This window comes from Myodes glareolus, chromosome 7 (genome assembly GCF_982192425.1).
Source record: "Myodes glareolus chromosome 7, mMyoGla1.1, whole genome shotgun sequence".
Lineage (NCBI taxonomy): Eukaryota > Metazoa > Chordata > Mammalia > Rodentia > Cricetidae > Myodes > Myodes glareolus.
The window spans coordinates 93723341-93741785 of NC_142032.1; the positions used below are offsets into that span (position 1 = coordinate 93723341).

General features: G+C 45.1%; 1 protein-coding gene across 2 annotated transcripts; it reads left to right on the forward strand.

The window, feature by feature from the left end:
• The first annotated feature begins 3664 nt into the window (after positions 1 to 3664).
• Positions 3665 to 15843, forward strand: Lyve1 (lymphatic vessel endothelial hyaluronan receptor 1). 2 transcript variants are annotated; one of them, XM_085692901.2, is made up of 6 exons: positions 3665 to 3805; positions 6852 to 7020; positions 7114 to 7253; positions 12452 to 12754; positions 13606 to 13684; positions 14160 to 15843. In XM_085692901.2, the coding sequence occupies exons 1-6, from the start codon at positions 3721 to 3723 to the stop codon at positions 14347 to 14349; spliced, it is 966 nt and encodes a 321-aa protein (XP_085549027.1). In that variant the 5' UTR covers positions 3665 to 3720; the 3' UTR covers positions 14350 to 15843. The 2 variants fall into 2 exon arrangements, with proteins under 2 accessions (XP_085549027.1, XP_048316471.1); XM_048460514.3 differs by having other exon boundaries at positions 14163 to 15843.
• The last annotated feature ends 2602 nt before the right edge of the window (positions 15844 to 18445 follow it).

Sequence of the window (18445 nt, forward strand, 5' to 3'; positions counted from 1 at the left end):
GACAGGCAATGAAACTGGGGCCCAGGGAGTTTAAGTGCTTCTTAAAATATGCTCAAGGACACATGGATTATTGGTGTTAGTATGATTTTTTGTTTGTTTGTTTTGGGGACAGGATTTCTCTGTGTAGCTTTGGAGCCTGTCCTGGAACTCATTCTGTAGACCAGGCTGGCCTCCATCTCCCAGAGACCTGTCTGCTTCCCGAGTGCCAGGGTTAAAGGCATGCACCACCACCATCCAGTTAGTGTTAGTAAGATTTAAACTCAGGTCCGGACACGGTCCTCAGCCCAGTATCTGGATTATATTTCTGTGCTGCCACTTTTCAAAACCTCCACTCTATTTAAATTGCAAGTGTTGAATTTGGAAGACAACTCAAATCTTCTTCCGATCAAAGCCCGTGACCTCAGAGTTAAGCTCTGTCTTTGACGTCGGGTCCAGCTATGGTACGCTGTGATATGGTGACCTATGAACTTTTACTCCTGGTTTTAATAGCCATGGGGTGACACTGGCTTGCACATTTCACATTTGTTGCTGCCCTTTGGTGTTCAATGGATAATCAATCACTTCATTTAATTTTACAGGGGTCTAATTGTACACATTTCTCCTCCCATTTTGGTTCTCTTTGGCGATCGCAGGAGCTGTTATTTAGAAGTGAACAGCGCTGAGGGCTGCCCTTCCTCATCCCGGTCATTCCCAGACATTGTAAAGCAGCGAGCCTCTATTGTCTCTGCTTCAGCTCCTGCCCCAGGTTCCTGCCTCCAGTTCCTGACCTGGTTTCCCTCAGTGATGGGCTGGGACCACGTAAGATGAAATAAATGCCTTCCTCACCACGCTGCTTTTTCTCAGAGTGTTTGGTCAAAGTGACAGAAAGGAAACCAGAGTAGTCTTTGCAACAAAGCTTCTTACATGGAGAGGGTTAGAAGCTGATATCGAGTATATTCTAACCCGGGGAGGCGGTGAACGCCAATCGAGTTCCAATCACCCACCTTTGGCAGAGATACCCCTTTTCAGGAGGAGATGGTTAGCACATACTCTCAGAATAGGTGCCTGCTGAGTACTCAGACCTAAAGAGAACATTATGCCATTTCTCACACCACCCTGCCCCAAGACTCGGGGAATACAGGAAGGAGAGGGAGCAGGAAGAGCGCGGGGCTCTAGGGTAAGAATGAGTGCTGTGGAGTGCTGTGGAGCGCTGTCTCTGGGGCACCATGTGGTCCTCTTAGGCATGAAACACAGCAGCTGTGGCCACCTGGACCCGACAGAGACCATCCACACCCCATCACGCCAGGGAAGGTGTTCATGAGCAGCTACTGGCCGGAACTGGCTGCCGGGAAAGAAGGCTTCATTTCTCTACAGGAATGTAGCCACTACTAAGATGCCCAAGCTACAGGGAACAACCCCACATCCGTGCACATGGAAACTGTCTTAGTTAAACTCCGGACTATAGGAAGAAGGCAGCATAGGAGGGGGAATTGCTGAGACGAGGGAGTTGGGAAGGAGTAGGCAGGAGATAAGAAGGGAGGGCAATGGGGTGAATATCAAAATACATCATATACATGTTTAAAATTGTTCATTCTTAAAAAAAAGATCCAGGCTAGTTTTAGTACATAGTAAGAACCTGTCTTGAAAATAATATTTATTCCCAATCATATTCTAACAATGGCTAAAATCTTCTCTTACCCAGATCATTAACAAATTGTTTCTTGCCCTTGTACAAACATACCCTCTTTATCCAAGAATTCCCTGTCTGTCCCTTTGTTTATGGAAGTTGGTGTCTTCTGACTTCTCATAAGATTTTCCTCACATGCTCTGTCTTCTACAGCTAATTTTCTCTTTCTGCCATCCTCTCTCCCTTTTTGTGATGATTTATTCTTTCTATCATGATGCTAAGCATTACAGACAATTACAAAGGATACACTTCCTACCTCTCTCTCAAACTTCAGTGCTAGAGTTGCTATGTTTATGCAATGCCCTGGGTTTGTGCACAGATAAGTAAGGAATTTACACTGGCGATATTCAGGGGCTATTTCCCTGTCTCTTAGAAGCCCTCAGTGTTATGAAGAACAGATTTTCATTACTGAAATTTTCTGCACATATGTCTAAATTTGTTACCTGAACCAATTATATAGAACTAGTTATCCCTGTGATTACACGTGTTAAATTAAACAGGCAGCACTCGATCTCGATAGATGGCCAAGCATTTAAAAGTAAGCTCTGTTCTTGCAAAGGATCTGAATTCAGCTCCTAGCACCATGTTGGGCAGTTATACTGCCTGTAATTGTGATCTAGACCCTCTTTTGACCTGCCTGGGTATCTGCATTCATGCGCACATACCTACATATGGGCGCACACATAAGCATTAATTTAAAAATAGTAAAATAAATCTGTGAATAGGCAATACCACTCCCATAAAGGACACTTATTTTGGAGAAAACTTACAAACCTTTACTCAGGGCTCGACTTAAAAGCTCTAACTATAATTATTGAAGAAGATGAACCACTGAAAATCCAGTTTGGAAATGTCAAGTGCATTCTGACTGAACACGGTGTGGATATCGCCCATATACTTCAGATGAAGAAGGTGGAGACTGAGTTGAGTTCTACCAGAATACAGCAGAAGTTACTAAGTAAAGTGTGGCACAATAATCTGGGCGGTGGTGTCGCACACTTTAATCCCAGCATTCGGAAGGCAGAGGCAGGCAACTCTCTGAGTTCGAGGGCAGCCTGGACTACAGAGTGAGTTCCAGGACAGCTAAGGACACACAGAGAAACCCTATCTTGAAAAACTAAAATAAATAAATGAATAAATAAATAAATAATCTCTGTGGTGATAACTGTTATGCAAATCAAAGCTCCTTTCGTAGAGTACAAAATATCTAATTTGAAAAAATTGTTATTTGTGTTTTAGAAGTATGAGTTTTAAGAATGATGTATTTGTATGTATGCATACATCTTATGAGTGGGTATGTGTGATGAGTGTAGGTGCCTGCAGAGTCGGGAGACAGCATCAAATACCCTGGAGTTGGAATTACAGATGCTTATGAGCTGCCTAGTGTGGGATCCAAACTCAGATCCTCTGGAAGGGCAACAAACGCTCTTGACTGTTGGGCCACTGTTTGGGTCCCAAATGAAACTTTTTATGAATCTGGTCTCTTGGGAAAAAATGAATCTCCTAGCAATGTAGATATGTTCAATGTATGTAAGGAATGAGTGGTGTTTTAATGAGCATTTATTATTGTAATTAGCATCACTATTATTTCTCTACACATTACAAGGCAATGCCGCTGAGAAGGGGGGAAACAACTGGCTGTAGGAAGGAAAGAGGCACAATTTATCTTCCGTCTCTCTCAGAGGCAGCGGCAGTCGCAGGCGTATAGGGATGAATGAACTCTGTGAACCATCACAGAGAAGTGTGGGAATGGAGCCCACAGGGGAGTACGGGATCAGGGGAGACCTTCGGCAGCTGACACTGTGCTATCTGCCTTCCTCATTTGTGTGCTTTCTGAGTCAGCATTAGCTAAATGTTCCAGAAAGCCATCCACAAAGTACAGCCTGGGCGTTCAAGGATGTCACTCATTTCCTCTAGCAAATCTGACCAATCAGAAGCTCGAAAGCAGGGAAATCCTCAACATAGTTCCAGAACTCTCCATCCAGCCTGGTGATTGAGCATCTGTCTCCCTTACTGCGGGTGACCAGCGGCCGTGCTTCTGAGGGGTCTGCACAATGCTCGAGCACTTTAGCCTGGTGTTGCTTCTTGCCTCTGCTTGGACCACGAGGCTCCCTGTCCAAGGTGCTGTCCTAACACAAGGTAGGTGTCTTACCAGGCTTCTAAACGGAGGATAGACAAGATCTTGGGAGCTCTGCTCTTGACCGTGGGCTGTTGGGAATGGGGAGACTCTTGATGTCAACAGAAGATTGATCTTGTTGCTCAGCCAGAGATGTTTCCGCTGTGTTGTCAGCTTCATCAAAATGACTTAAATTCACCTTTACGTCACTTGGAATTTTATTTTGGGTTATGGGATATTTTTAATAATAATGGTTTGAAATAAAGAAATGAGAAGTCTTTTGTTTTCAAAGGGTTTATTTAAGAAGCAAGCCAGGGTTGTGAATATGTAAAGCGATGTCTAGCCTGAGGAGGAATGAGTAACTTATTAAATATCACCCACTTTATACTACTCTATGTAACTGTCTTAATCACAAGGTTATTCTGCCACTAGTGGAACACAATGTTTTGATTTGCAGTAAATTCAATAGGCAGAGAATCAACTGAAAATACAGGTTTAAATTTCATCCTCAGCAGCACTGAAGGGAGGGACTCTGTGGCTTCTGTGTTTGTGGGAAGCATATAAGGAAACCTCTTTCTGCATAGGAGAAACACTGAAACCACAAATCACTGATTACAGTCCTGGGCAAGTGAAGTAACAGGGTTATTAAGGAGTAATCGTTCTGCTGAAGATGCTGAGACAGGCGCTGTATCAGGAACGGACATTTGGGCTTGATTGATAGATTGCTGGAGACAATTTTTATGAGAAGTTAGAGTTAGATGCCCAGAACTGTCACATTTGAATACACCTGGTCCTCTTAGAAATCCCACCAGGAGACCATTCCCATTTCCCCCTGCAATGCTGCCATCACACAAGTTATTTTGGAGTCTTTTTTTTTAAAGATAGTTTCTTATAGTCCAGGCTAGCCCCAAATTCACTATGTATCTGAGAATGAGTGAACTCCTGATTCTTTTTGCCTTTACCTTGTGAATGTTGGGACTACAGGTGTGTACCACCATGTTCAGTCTTAGCAATGCGCACACTAGGCAAGGTCTCCCAATTAGCTCACATCTCTAGGCCTTAGAAGACCATTCTTTGATAATGACCCTACCTATATGCTTCATGCTCAATAATGGCAATTTTTTCCTAAGAAAGTTAAATACTTGGAAAGAATGGAAAGGTAGCTAGTTGCCAGCAGAAACTCCTACTGAACTCTGGTGATGTGGTGAGCACAGACAGAAACTTCTTAAAGGATTTGTTACAGAGAGATTCAGAACTGAGTATATATGGAGTTTTTTTATTCCTCTCTCGATAAAACATTTTCTATATGAAATAAAAGGCTGGGTGGTGGTGGCACACGCCTTTAATCCCAGCACTTGGGAGACAGAGGCAGGTGAATCTCTGTGAGTTTAAGGCCAGCCTGGTCTATAAGAACTAGTTTCAGTACAGTTAGGGCTGTGAACAGAGAAACTCTATCTCGGTCCTTCCCCCACAAAAGACATTAGTGCAGCCAAGGGATTTGTCTGATCCATGCAGGTAGTAAATACTGACACTTGGCATGGACCCCCACCCTATATGAGTACCAAGAGCAGACTGTTCCTACAATCTGTGATGTTTTCTAGGAAGTCTTATAGATAGCAGGATAGGAGTGGACCCCTGGATTCCAGCTCGGTGTTAGAATTTCTAAATGAAACTGGAAAGCATGAAGATTCTATAATCGGTCACTTCCCATGGATCCGACCTCTGCTAGGTGTGCCTTACCTAGTTTAATTCCAAACACAAGGCCTGACAGGGTATAATTTCACAGATGAAAGCTTTGACTTGTTCTCAAGATTTCAACAGCCAAGTAGCAGTGGGTAAAGTGAGGAGGAGTTCTTTGCCCAGGCTTGGGAATTTGAAATGGACTTTCACAGATGAAATCCGACAGGGGTGTGTGTGTGTCTGACAAGAAAATTTCACGCTGTTTTAAGTAAGTTTCCAGTTTTGGGCCATTAGGTTATCTCAGAATCATGAGGTCCTTGGGCTGAAGGCTGGACAGCCCTCCCAGAGCCCTGCAGAGCCATTACTTACAAGGCTAAAATGTCTTTTTTTATGGGCCTCCATAGATAAGGCCCAACAGGAGTAAGGCAATGGAATACAATAAAACCTGGTAATTTTGTATAGGTCTGAAAGTCCCATTGGAGTGGGAAAAAAAGCTCCCAAATCCACTAGGTTTTGAGAAAAAAAATATCCTGAGAAGTCCTACTGCCTCAGCCTTCCCAGGAAGATCAATCTGTGGTGGGTACACCAGTTGCTTAGAAGTTAGCTACACATATCTATAGTTCCTGGTGTGGCAGATGCTATGCCAAGTCCTGTTAGAATTCATTCACATAACTCCCACCACCTGTGCAGTAGATGATGTTGCTCTCTAAATTCCAAATAAAGAAATGAGCCCCAAAACCTAGAATCACAATCATAAGGTCTCAGAACCACAGAGCAGCATAGGTGATACCAAGCCCTGCCCCCACTCAAACTCAACTTTCTTTATTTAGTTCCCCTGCCCTGCGAGTTTTCCTGCCAACTCCTTCGGGAATTTCCGAGTAAGCCTGTCCTTCAATGGCCAGAAAGGACCTGAAATGGAGAATTCACATTCTTTTTCAGCAAGCACATGGCCAGGCCCTGTCGAAACAGGAGCGTCCCTGGCCACATTACGTTGGAGTGTTGCTAATGATTATTCTGTTAACCAGAGCCCTGAGTTCTGTCTTCCTCAAAGTCTCAGAGGCTTCCTTTTAGAGACTAAAAGACAGTGTTTGAAGCTTGCCTAAACCCCACCCCAGGAACTGATTGATAGCTAAAGCCCTCGTGTGATTGGCAAGTTTCTTAGTGCAGAGAGAGCTCTTGATCTGGAGATTGACAGCCTCCACCAGGCAGAGCAAGCATCTAATCCAGAAGGTAGTCCTTGTGGGACGTCCCCGGCCTGTGGTGTTATTTCTAAATTCAGCTGCAACCTCACAGACCTGGGTCAAGACAACGATTCTCGGTGAGAAAGCCGAGTCAGAGAGCTGGGAACAAAGCCAAAAGCAAACTGAGGACTTTATGATTTCCTTCCAGAGCTTTCCATTTCTACATGCAGATACATGGGGGTCGCCCTTGTGGGCAGAAAGACAAACCCGCAGATGAATTTCACAGAAGCTAGGGAGACCTGTCAGGTGCTGGGACTGACGCTGGCCAGCAAGGCCCAGATGGAAGCAGCGCAGAAGTCTGGCTTTGAGACTTGCAGGTAAGAGCTCCACTAAAGCCGGCGTTACTGCTCAACAGTAGACTTGCTGCCTTTTAACCTCCGGCCATTCAACCGATGTGTATTCTCCTGCAGCTACGGGTGGGTTGGAGATCGGATCTCCGTGATCCCTCGAATTTTCCCAAACCCCAAGTGTGGGAAGAATGGGGTAGGTGTCCTGATTTGGAACGCTTCCCCCAGCCTAAAGTTCAGAGCCTATTGTCACAACGCATCTGGTAAGTCGGACCCACAGCCACTTCGCGTGGCCCATCTTCGCTGGGTGTCTCTAAATCTGGGACTTGTGGGACGGGCAACCCTAAGCAGCCACGGAAGCAGCAGGATAAGTCATGGGTTCTCTAAATGTCCCCAAGACCAGGCTGGGGGACGCCAAGTGCCCCGCAGAAGAGAATGTTAGAGAAGATACGGCTGGGTGACAGCAGACGGACAGGGCGTTGCCAGAAGCTCAGGGTTGTCACCTCCACTTCCAGGGTTTCCTAAAAGATAAACAGGAATTGGGAAGAAACAGATGTCTACAAGTGTGTGATGCATCCCCTCAGACAGAGCAATTGAGGGGTTAGCTATCTCAAAGAACCTTGAGTTTCCCGAGGAAGCCTTATCACCCTCAGTCTTCAAACAAGGAAATGTATCTATGGGGACGTTGGTCCACTTGTCTAATGCTTCTGTACTGGACATTCCCCATTTCCGTGGTAAAATAGCTGCACCCGAGCAGTTTATAAAGAAAGGGAGGTTAGCTCACAGTTCTGGAAAGTCAAGGTCATGGACAGCAGCAACTTGACAATGGACAGGACTTCATGTCATCACTAAGGCAGGACAGTGTGGGAGAAGAGTATTCACGTGCTAAGATTGGGGGCCAGAGAGCGACTCGGGAATAGAATGCACTCCCAGCTCCAGTCAGGGTCCCAGGAGAGCTCACTGATTTCTTCAGTACCCTTTACTACCTCCTGCTAGACTCCATCCCTTAAAGGTGCCACCACCTCTCAGCATTGCCACGCTGGATTCTAACCCTGGGGGACACACTTGAGTCATATTCAAAGTACAGTCTCCGTGAAAAGGTTCAAGTTTGGCTCTAACTCTGACACTGTCCCACAGAACTCACACGCTGCACCTGACATCTTGAAAACAAGGCCCGATCTCGCTCTTTTGAAGGAAGTAGTTGAAACTTAGAGAGTAGGGCTCATGGTTTGCAGCCATCTTGACGGGCTTGCCCACAGGTCTTGGTTGCCCTAACCTAGTGGTTTTCCTAAGTCATTTCTCAGACCATTTTCTTAAAAAAATACTTTGCTGTTCTCTTGTGTCGTAAGAAGGCTGCTTGACTCATTACTTTCCACGTGTACTCATATGTCCAGCTTTCTGAAGGTCAGATAGTGAGTGGTCGAATATACACAGACAGATGTCAATATTAATTTGTACGATCAAAGAGAAAAGTAATGCTCACCAGTCAACTTCAGCAACATTGAATCCAGGAATTCCAAGCAGTTCTTTGAAATAAAGGACTTTGACAGAAGAAGGGCTCTTAGAGGCACCCATCCTGGTCCCTGCCTTCACCAATAGTTCAGTGTGTGTGTGTGTGTGTGTGTGTGTGTGTGTGTGTGTGTGTGTGTGTGTTGGGGTGAGGGCTTAGACTTCCAACTGATTCTCCTTCTGACATGACTTGGCTCCATCCTTCTCTGTCCCTCCAGCCTGTCTTAGCCAGAGAGCTAGTGGTCTGTGTGCCAGCTTATCTTACTGCCACCATCCCTGCCTCCTAGCTGCTTCCCCGCCTGCTGGCCACACAGTGCTATGGTACCAATCCCTCCGACTAAACAGAGGAGAGGAAGGGGACTCAGACGTGTCTGTTTCCTCCTGCCTTCCTTTACGTTGTACTCTTAGCTCCTGTTATTTCCTACACCCTGAAAGACCAAGAGGCTTCAATTTCTGGTGTAGTTAGTGTTGTGTAGTTGGGGGTCACATGACAGTAAACAGCCAGTAGTTCCCAGTATTAATCACTCCAACTTTGATTATTGGGGTGAGGCTGTGACTAGCAGACTGAAAATAAAATGAGGAGGTTCGTTTTTTTCCTTTGTAGTTAGTAGGTAATCTAGCAGATGCTACTTCAGCGCCATGCAAATATCCTCACTCCAAACCACCACTGTGGTCCTTGCTGAAAACGGCTATCACATAGCAGTCTACAGAGTAGGGTTTTTCTATGTCATTCCTCCTCTCCACATCTATCAGCTAGCCCCTCCCACAACACACACATGCATGCGTGTATACACGCACTTTCTCCACCTTATACTACCACAGACATGTGACACTTGACTTATTACAAGCATATTACAGCAAGGTTTATGCTTGTTATTTAAGTCCTATGCATGTTCCAAACCTGGCATGTGGGAGTCCTGGAAGTCACTACTGCTTCCCAACAGTGGACAGGCCCAGGCTCACTTTGTACCCTCTCTGCTCCTGCGGGGAGAACAGCTCATTCCTCTACGGCCCTCTGGTTCTTCTGAGTGCAAGATGCTAACCAGAACCAAGATCTGCATGAAAATTACTCTCATTCCTTATGGTGTTTTCATCGAGTCTCAGCAAGGTGAGAGAGAGAGAGAGAGAAAGAGAGTTTCAACTCCATTTTAGTAATCTGCTTTTCTGACTTTGTGTATCTATCTCCTCTTACGCCCAACATCTCAGTTCTCAGCATCCACATGCTGCAATGGTCAAAAATAGTCAGGGAGATCTTCCTCCTAATCTTTTTGGCATATTTATTTTTGGTTTTTGCCCATGTTTGGGGCATATAGAAAGGTCTGTGGGCTATTGTTTACTTTTCTCTCTCACACACACAAAAAAAGCGGGAATACCACACACTGCTCTGTAAATGACTTTTTCTACTTACAGCCTGGAAATTAGTCTGGACTGTCTCACAGAGATGTCTCTGATTTTTTTTTAGTTTTTTTTCAAAGTTTATTAAATTATGAAAGTTTCCATTTCTGCCCCTGCCTCTGATTTTTAATGGTTGTGTTTTTAATGTGCTCCAGTGGCTGTTTGTATAGTGATTTATTCAGCCCATCTTCTATTGGGGGATTTTTGTTCTGTTTCTAATCTTTCTAAGTTTTAGGAACTAGACATTTCTAGATTCTTCTATTCTGCACAATTTGTGAGAACCCTCTCCTGCCCCTGGAGGTCCTCTCTCATCCTGCATCTGGCCCCTTCCCTACCTCATCCATTTAATAATTGTTACTCTTCTGTTTGCCCTACAGACTTAGGTGACTTCCCATATAATGTAGTATGTAGTATGTGATGTCTTTTGCATATAAAAGTAGATACATATGAAAACTCTTGAATATGATTAAAAGGGTGGTGGACCCCAGTCTTTAAAAAAAAATGTCCTCTCCTGCGGAATAAATCCCAAGCCCTTTAACAGGGTAGCTAGCTGTCTTGACACCCTGACCAGATCTGTCTTTCTAGCCCTGCCTCCTGTTTGCAGGTTTTTCTCTCCTGGGCACACTCACACCATCTCTGGGGCCACACAATGCTCCTTGTCATTCTTCTGACCCGACTGTTCTTGAATCATGCACGTCCTGCTGACCAGGACATCCTGTTCTCTCCTATGATGAGGTGAGCTCTGCTCTGCTTCAGACACACTGGCCTCTTGTTCATCGAACGGGCTCAGCACAGTCACGTTCTCACTCTGGGACTTTTGTTTCCTTCCAGCGCCTGTCCTAGATCCCTAGTAACCGGCCACTTTGAACCGCCGGGTCTCAGATTAAGTACTGTCGTCCCAGGAGACTCCATCCTGCATCTCCACCTTTGCCAGTTTCACCCACACCCTGTTTCTTTTCACTGTTTATACTCTCCTGAAATTCATGGGTTATTCATCCTTTATTATCTCCATTCTTCCAATGGATCAGAAACTTTTTAAGAACAGGCACCTGGCATGGAGATGGTACCCATAAATATCTGTGAAATGGACACCATTAGAACTCCACGCTCCACCCAAGTTCCTCTGGTCAGAAGCAAGAACTGTACTTTTTATGTCCCTGTGGTTTAGAATCCAACAGTGTCTATTGTCTCTGGGATTTCTACCCTCGCTTTAACAAAAAATGTCCATTTTCTGAGGGACGAGCCTAGGAAAGACTAAAGAGAGGGAAGCGCAAGGCAACACAGTCAGCAACGATGTCTATTTGAGTAGAGCTATTTGCAAAGCACCACGAATAAGAAACAATATAGACTTGATGTGTGTGTAGTACTCATGACCTTGACTAGTGACGCATTCCATTCTCAAAATCAAATCAACTTATTGAAACAATTTCTTGCATAGCTGCAGTTCTGGCCAGTGACATCCAGTGCCATAAATAACCAGGGTTTAAAACAGATGTCAATTTGTGTTGTAAGATATTGTGCAGTCCTGCCGCTTCCGAACGGATTGAGGAAGTAAATTTGATGTCTATGAAGTTCAGCATCTTCCTATGTAAATGAAGGCTTGATAAAGACTACAAGAGATAGCTAAACATCTGGTCCATGGCGGACCCAGAGTTAGAAGAAGGTGAACAGATGTGTTTCCTCAAAACTCTACAGAATTGGAAAACCAGTCTCCTCCTCCTCCTCTGTCTCTCTCTCTCTCTCTCTTTCTCTCTCTCTCATCACTGATTTTTATTTTAGATCTTGTTCTAAGTGATATTGTAGGTCTCTCCCCGCCAAGTTATTCCTTCCTCTCTTTCATTTGTTTCTTTCTTCATTTCTTCTTTATCAGACATTCACTGAGCATATACTGCATGCCAGGCACAACAATCCAATCAGACAAATGTCCTGTTGCGGGCAGTTCATGTCATTCCAGAGGGGGACAAAATGATAAGAATCAGGATCTGATCGAGCAAGAACCAGAATGTGTGTTCAGAGAAGTCTGGAGCCTGGGGGAGAAATGACTAAGGAAACAAAATTTGATTTTCAAAATCAAATCAACTTACTGAAATAATTTCTTGCATAGCTCCAGTCCTGGCCAGTGACATCCAGTGCCATAAATAACCAGGGTTTAAAACAGATGTCAATTTCTGTTGTAAGATATTGTGCAGTCCTGCCGTTTCCAAACTGACTGAGCAAGTAAATTTGATGTCTATGCAGCAGACAGAGGTTTTAAAGACAGAAAAGGTATCATGAGAAAGCCAGGGAGATTAAGAAACTGTAGCAAGAACTGAAGGACTAGCGGGACAGCGGGACCATTGGGAGAGAACTCGAACTTTTGAGTCTCCTAGCCCCATGCTGTCAGCTTGGCTGGATCACCAAAGGCCTTGTCAACCATCCAGGGGAGGCGGAGGCTGCAGGTACTAAGGAATGACATTGAGATTAGATTTGAATCTTGGTGAGACCTGAGTTCTGACTGCAGTGAGGAGCCTGGTGGAGTCCTGCCACCACACTTAACGTCTTTTCCTTCTCCCAACAGACACCTGGGTCAACTCGTGCATTCCAGAAACCATCACCACATTCGACTCCATGTTTGACCCTCAAACGCCCACAGTGGAGTTCCCTGTCAGCAGCAGCAGCAGCACCGACTCGGCTTCATCCCCAGACTCCACAACTCATGTTCCTGCCACCACCCGGGGTCCACCTTCCACCTCCATGGTACGGAAGACAAAAAAGATTTGTATGACGGAAGTGTATACAGAACCTAACACCGTAGCTGCAGAAACAGAACCACCTGTTATAAGAGAAACGACATTCAAGAACGAAGCAGTTGGCTTTGGAGGTGAATGTCTTCTGGGTCTATTGGGCAGGCAACTGTGTGTGGCAGACAAATGCACATCATCCAGCTCATCCCCGTGCCGAGCACCCAGCACCTACCGGGCACACATCAAAAGTTTAGCACAAGCTCCGCTTCCATAGACTCATAGAACTGGCTTTGTAAAGAGCCTCAAGGGTCAGGTCACACATCATGAGCATAAAGGAGCTTCGCTGCTTTTTACAAATAAATCATTATCTTTTACTATAGACACAGAAACATATACCTACATGGCCTATGACTTTAACCCAAACGCCTCTTTCTCACAAGGACCTGTGAGACTGGTCTTGGGGCTCCGAGAAACAAGTTCTACCTTTTTCCACATTGCAGTGATAAAGGAGAAGTAAAGAACTCCCCACATTGTAAACAGAGGGCTGGTGAGAGGACAGGGTGGGCGAAGGCACCTCCTGCCAAAGCCTAGTGACATAAATTCAATTCCCGGGACCCACACAGTGGAAGAACTGACTCCCGCTCGCTGTCCTCTGGCCTGCACATGTGGGTGGTATCGTGTTAGAGTCCACACTCACCCACCTACACACACACATACACACACATGTACACACATACACCCCCCCCAACACACACACATACATACACACATACACACATGTACACACACACACACGCGCGCGTACACACACACCTACAGACTCACACACACACACAATGTAAAAAATAAAATTCTATGTGTATGATTAAAAACAGTCACAGAGAAGGGTCGTCTGCACTCTTATCCATGTCACATGTAAAAAGCAGTCATTGCATGCACAGACAACACAGTGTGCAAGCACAAGACCGACAAGCCTGTCTCCCTCCAGGTGTCCCCACAACCCTGCTGGTGCTGGCCCTCCTCTTCTTTGGCGCGGCAGCTGTCCTGGCTGTTTGCTACGTGAAAAGGTGAGTCTGTTGGCACATCTCTGATCTTGTGATCTTTGTACCTAGCTGTACTCTTCCATAGTTGTTACTGGCATTTGGTCAAAATGGAGATGGCACCCCTCTCAGACCTCCCTACCCTGTGACCTCAGCACAAGGACGTCATCTAGATATACAGTAGATATTGATTAATGGGCACCAAGCCGAAGAAATGAGAAAGGATAGGTCAACACTGGGGAAAATCACGGGCTGTATTTGAGTTGGGGGTTTTTGTTAGGGATGAAGGAGTTGGGAAGACATCCAGAGTTGGTCTGGTAGGTACTATCCCATATGAATGAACCCACTAAGATGGGGGAGTGATATATTCAAGTATGCCTGTATTGACATCAAAATAAAAATGGCTAGGGGACTGTACCAGCCTATCCTGTGATAGACAAAGTGCTATTTGCTGTGACGTGTGTCCCCTGAAGTCTCTCACTGTGATAAATGTCTGCACCAGCAGGTATGTGAAGGCCTTCCCTTTCACAAACAAGAGTCCAAAGAAGGAAATGATCGAAACCAAGGTTGTAAAGGAAGAGAAAGCTGATGACATCAACTCTAATGAAGAATCAAAGAAAACTGATAAAAACCCAGAGGAGCCCAAAAGTCCATCCAGAACTGCTGTGCGGTGCTTAGAAGCCGAAGTTTAGAGGAGGGAGAGCTGAGAAGCTCCACCTGAGGCAAGTTTCTTGCCAGGCAACCAAAGAAGCAAGCTATTGTTGGTTCCTAGTTAGTAAAAAGACTGTGGAGTCCTCCATACGGAGGCCTCTCCTTATTGCAATCTTCTCTGGACTCCATTCTCCTACCTCCAACCTTTCCACGGCCTCCCTAGCCTGTCTGTCTCCCAGACACACAGAGAAGAGAGCTTTCAAAGCACCAGGTCCTAAAACAGCTCCTCAGCTCACATTCACACACAGGCCTCCAGGCTGCTGGACAGGTGAAGGCTGGAGTCCCTGAGACACCGCCGGTCCCATAGTCCAAAACCTTCCTACAGGGAAATACACCACATGGCAAGAGCCTTTGGAACGAGGCACAAGTTAAATAAGGAAAGATACAGGGGGTCATGGAGAGCCAGGTGACTTGAGACCTAATCTTTGGGAACCCCAAATACACAGAGCACTAGCAGGGAGCCTGGGTACTGACAACAGCCTTGTCGGCAGACTGTAAATAAAGCCTGGGGCCGGGAGCTGCTCCACAGACACGTCTTAGAACACAGACACGCTTTCTAATCTCTCTATGGTTGCTGCTGTTCCCTATAAACAAACACACTTCTGTAAGAAACCAAAAACAGAGGGGCCTGGGGGTGGAGATGTCTGTGGCAGAGCATTTGCCTGGCCTGTGCAGAGCTCCCAGTTCAATACAGAGCCCGCCCACCCTCACAAACACAGAACGAAACAAACAAAAATGCACATTTCCATGTTTAGCTGTTACAGAACCCATTCTGAAAAAACAGCTGTATTTAAAGGTAATAAAGTTTTAAAAGAAAAGTCAGATCTACTACAGCTTGAGAACCCTTTACCTGAAACGCTTGGTACCAACAGTATTAAGAATTTCAGATTATTTTTGAAGTCTGGAACACTTGCATCTACATAATGATATATTAGGAGACCCAGTCTAAATATGAGATCTATTTATGTTTCATGTACACCTGTACACACAGCCTGAAAATAATTTCTTAAAGCATCTTAAAAATAACTTTGCATGCGAGATAAAGATTCCTAGTGTGGCATTGTCCCCTGGGGGCATCTTGTTGACTTCTAAACAGTTTCAGACTTGGTAAAAGTTTAGTTTTCAGATTTTGGGACTGAAGATGTCAGGTTCTAGGTAAGGTATGGCATTCTGTAGTTGCATATTGTTCATCAGAGAGTTGTGTATGGTGGAGTGTTGTCTGAAGCTAATGTTTTTCCAGCTTTAATGCCTCTAGCTTATTTTTGTTGCTAAGACTAATCCATTTATTTTCTCTAATACAACAACTACTACAACCTTAATTTATTAATTACATATTTGAAAGTGTATTCTTACCTCTACACATCAACACATATCTTTGTGTGCCTTTAACAAACGTATTAACAGCTCTCATTTTCCCAGCAAGGAGAACCTAAGACGTTAAGAACTATTGTACCCCAAATAAAGCATTTAGAGAATTTCTCTGCTCCTTTATTTCCAAAGAAATATCGCTTGTGTAAAAATTAAAGGGCTACATCATAATCCATACTTAGCAAGAGTAAAATGGACACAGAAGTGTATATGTCAACCTGTGGGCTGTCTTTGCTTCAAATGGTCTCATTTACGCTGATCAGTGTCATGATTTTAGTGTGAAATAGCTCTCACGGGGTTGTGTGGTTGAACATTTGGTCTCCCCCTGATTCTGCCATTCGGGGGCCTCATGGAGTTTTGGGAGTTAAGTTTTACCTAGAAGAAATAGGTCTGGGGGTAGGCCTTAAGGTTTGTAACCCAGCCCTACTTGCTGCCCTCTCTTTGCTTCCTGGACCATCGCGACATTAGCCAGCTAGCTGATGCTCCTGCTGTCACGTCAGTTTCCCACCACCATGCCTTCCCACTGTGATGAGCTTTCAAACTGAGCCAGAGCAAAGCCTTCCTCTCTGCTCAGGTATCGGGCACAGCTGTGAGAAGAGGCTAGCACAGTCAAGTTCATGCACAGCAGTCATGAACTTTTACTTGGAACTCAGGTCCTACATCCCAGTCTGCTTCAGAGTTTCCATTAGAGGTAACGAGGGGAGAGCCAGAGAGCAAGAGCGAGAGTAGAAGCCATCATAATCTTTTAGACTCTATGTCCAGTTCATGCTTAGAAGGAGAGGTTTATCCAAGTGCGTGCATGCCAGGAATCAGAGAGCTTGTCTCCTACCACAGTAATGAATGAGTCCTTCCTTCTCCAGGGCAGCTTGCTCCTGCTGAAATGCTAGCATATGCCACCTTGCATTATTACAATTACACACATTATCCTTCCTTCCGTTCTTAACGTTTGTGCAGATACATGGAGGTACCACATACAACGAAGTCTCTCAGAGGGCTGGAGGGATGGCTCAGTATTAAGAGCATTGTCTGTTCTTGAAGAAGACCTAGGTTCTGTTCCCAGGACCCACATGGCAGTTCACAACCATCAGAATTCCAGTTCCAGGGGTTCCAACACTGTCTTTTGATCTGTGAGCACCAGGCATGCATGTGATGGTACACGGACATGCATACAGACAGAACATTCACACACATAAAATGAGTAAATTGTTTTCAAAAAGCAAAGCAGCTCTCAGTATATGCTGAATGAGTGAATGTGCATAAGCTTTGAGGCTAGTTATCTGTATTAAGTGCTGAGGATATTTTCTGTATAATCAACTGTCCCTGCCCACCTAAATCTTGTCTTGGTGGCTTCCTCTTGGTGCAGAATGCAGCTGTGAACTAACCAAAGGATAAATTATGATAAATTAATACTATTAAACATGATCTTTTCTCTATGAGTTTAAATGAACTCACCTCTGCAACCAAAAGCATAATATGTCTGGGAATTTGGGAGGTGGTTGTTGTTTGTTTGTGTTTAGGTGTATGGAACTGATAGGCATTGGAAACAATGTCAGAGACAAGAGACAAACCTGATTCTAACTTGGATGGAAGCAAGGCTTTGTCTGCCAGGAATCTTGCCCTGCATGATTGCCAACGCAAGCAAGTAAGCCCAAACACGAAGATGCTCACTCAGAATGTCAAGAATTCAGTGGATAAGCTGAGGTTTGCATCTGTGTGGAGGAAGAGTCTTGTGGGGTCAATTGGAACTGAGAAATGAGATCTGTCTTAGTTAGGGTTTCTATTGCTGTGAGGTGGTGCCACGACCATGGCAAGTCTTCCAAAGGAAACATTTAATTGAGGTGACTCGCTTACCCTTTTTCCAACAAAACCCTACCCACTCCAACAAAGCCACACCTCCTATAGTGCCCCTCTCTGTGAGCTCATGGCAGTCAATTATATTCAAACCACCACAAAGCCTGATGAATGGATCTGTGGCTCTGGTTATATTTTTCTTATTATGAATCCTACTTAAGTCTCCAGCTATGTGCACAAAACAGCTTCCACAGAGACCCTCGCACTGGGGCTACCTGGCTGATTTAACGCAGCATGGCAGGAGAGGAGGTAATTATTTTTGCTGTAAGGATAGACTTCCTCTATTCTCCTCTGTCAAGACCATGGTTTGAGAGAGCAACCAAGGTTGCTGCAACCTTCACTCCCCTGGATGTGTTAAAGCAGAAGTGCAACGCTTCTGGTTTACCTAAAGTCAGAAGGGTGTTCCTGGGGCAACGTGACAGCTCTCCAGGTTTATTCTCAAGCATATTATTCGACATGCTTACATGCCAGTGTGGTTGCCACCCACGTGGTACTAAGTTCCCCATTGCCCTTGGCCTAATCCTACCCTGCTCACCACTACTCTACCTTCCGCAGAGCGCACCAACCACTGCTGGCTTTTCCACTTCCCACCAAACCCTGTGACCATTTCCTCTAGGTGTCACCTCATCTACCAGGTCCACTGTCTCCACTAAGCACAGCTTCTCTATCTTCCTGTCATGCCAGCCACACCCACGAGGCCCTCTACCTTGCCAGCCTTCTGGCACTATCCTAGATAGCGCTGTGCTCAATGACACCTTTCTCCTCAAGACTGACGTCCACTCTCCCACCACCTCAGAGTCCTCTGGGCATTGCCATCTCTTCAGCTGTTATTGCTGACCTCAGCACTGACACTTGGAT

Excerpts from the sequence above, each read along its gene's own strand:
- Lyve1 (XM_085692901.2), top strand. The coding sequence starts at position 3,721 with ATGCTCGAGCACTTTAGCCTGGTGTTGCTTCTTGCCTCTGCTTGGACC. Across the intron at positions 7,254-12,451 it reads CTATTGTCACAACGCATCTG|ACACCTGGGTCAACTCGTGC; the intron begins GTAAGTCGGACC and ends TTCTCCCAACAG. Across the intron at positions 13,685-14,159 it reads GCTGTTTGCTACGTGAAAAG|CAGGTATGTGAAGGCCTTCC; the intron begins GTGAGTCTGTTG and ends TGTCTGCACCAG.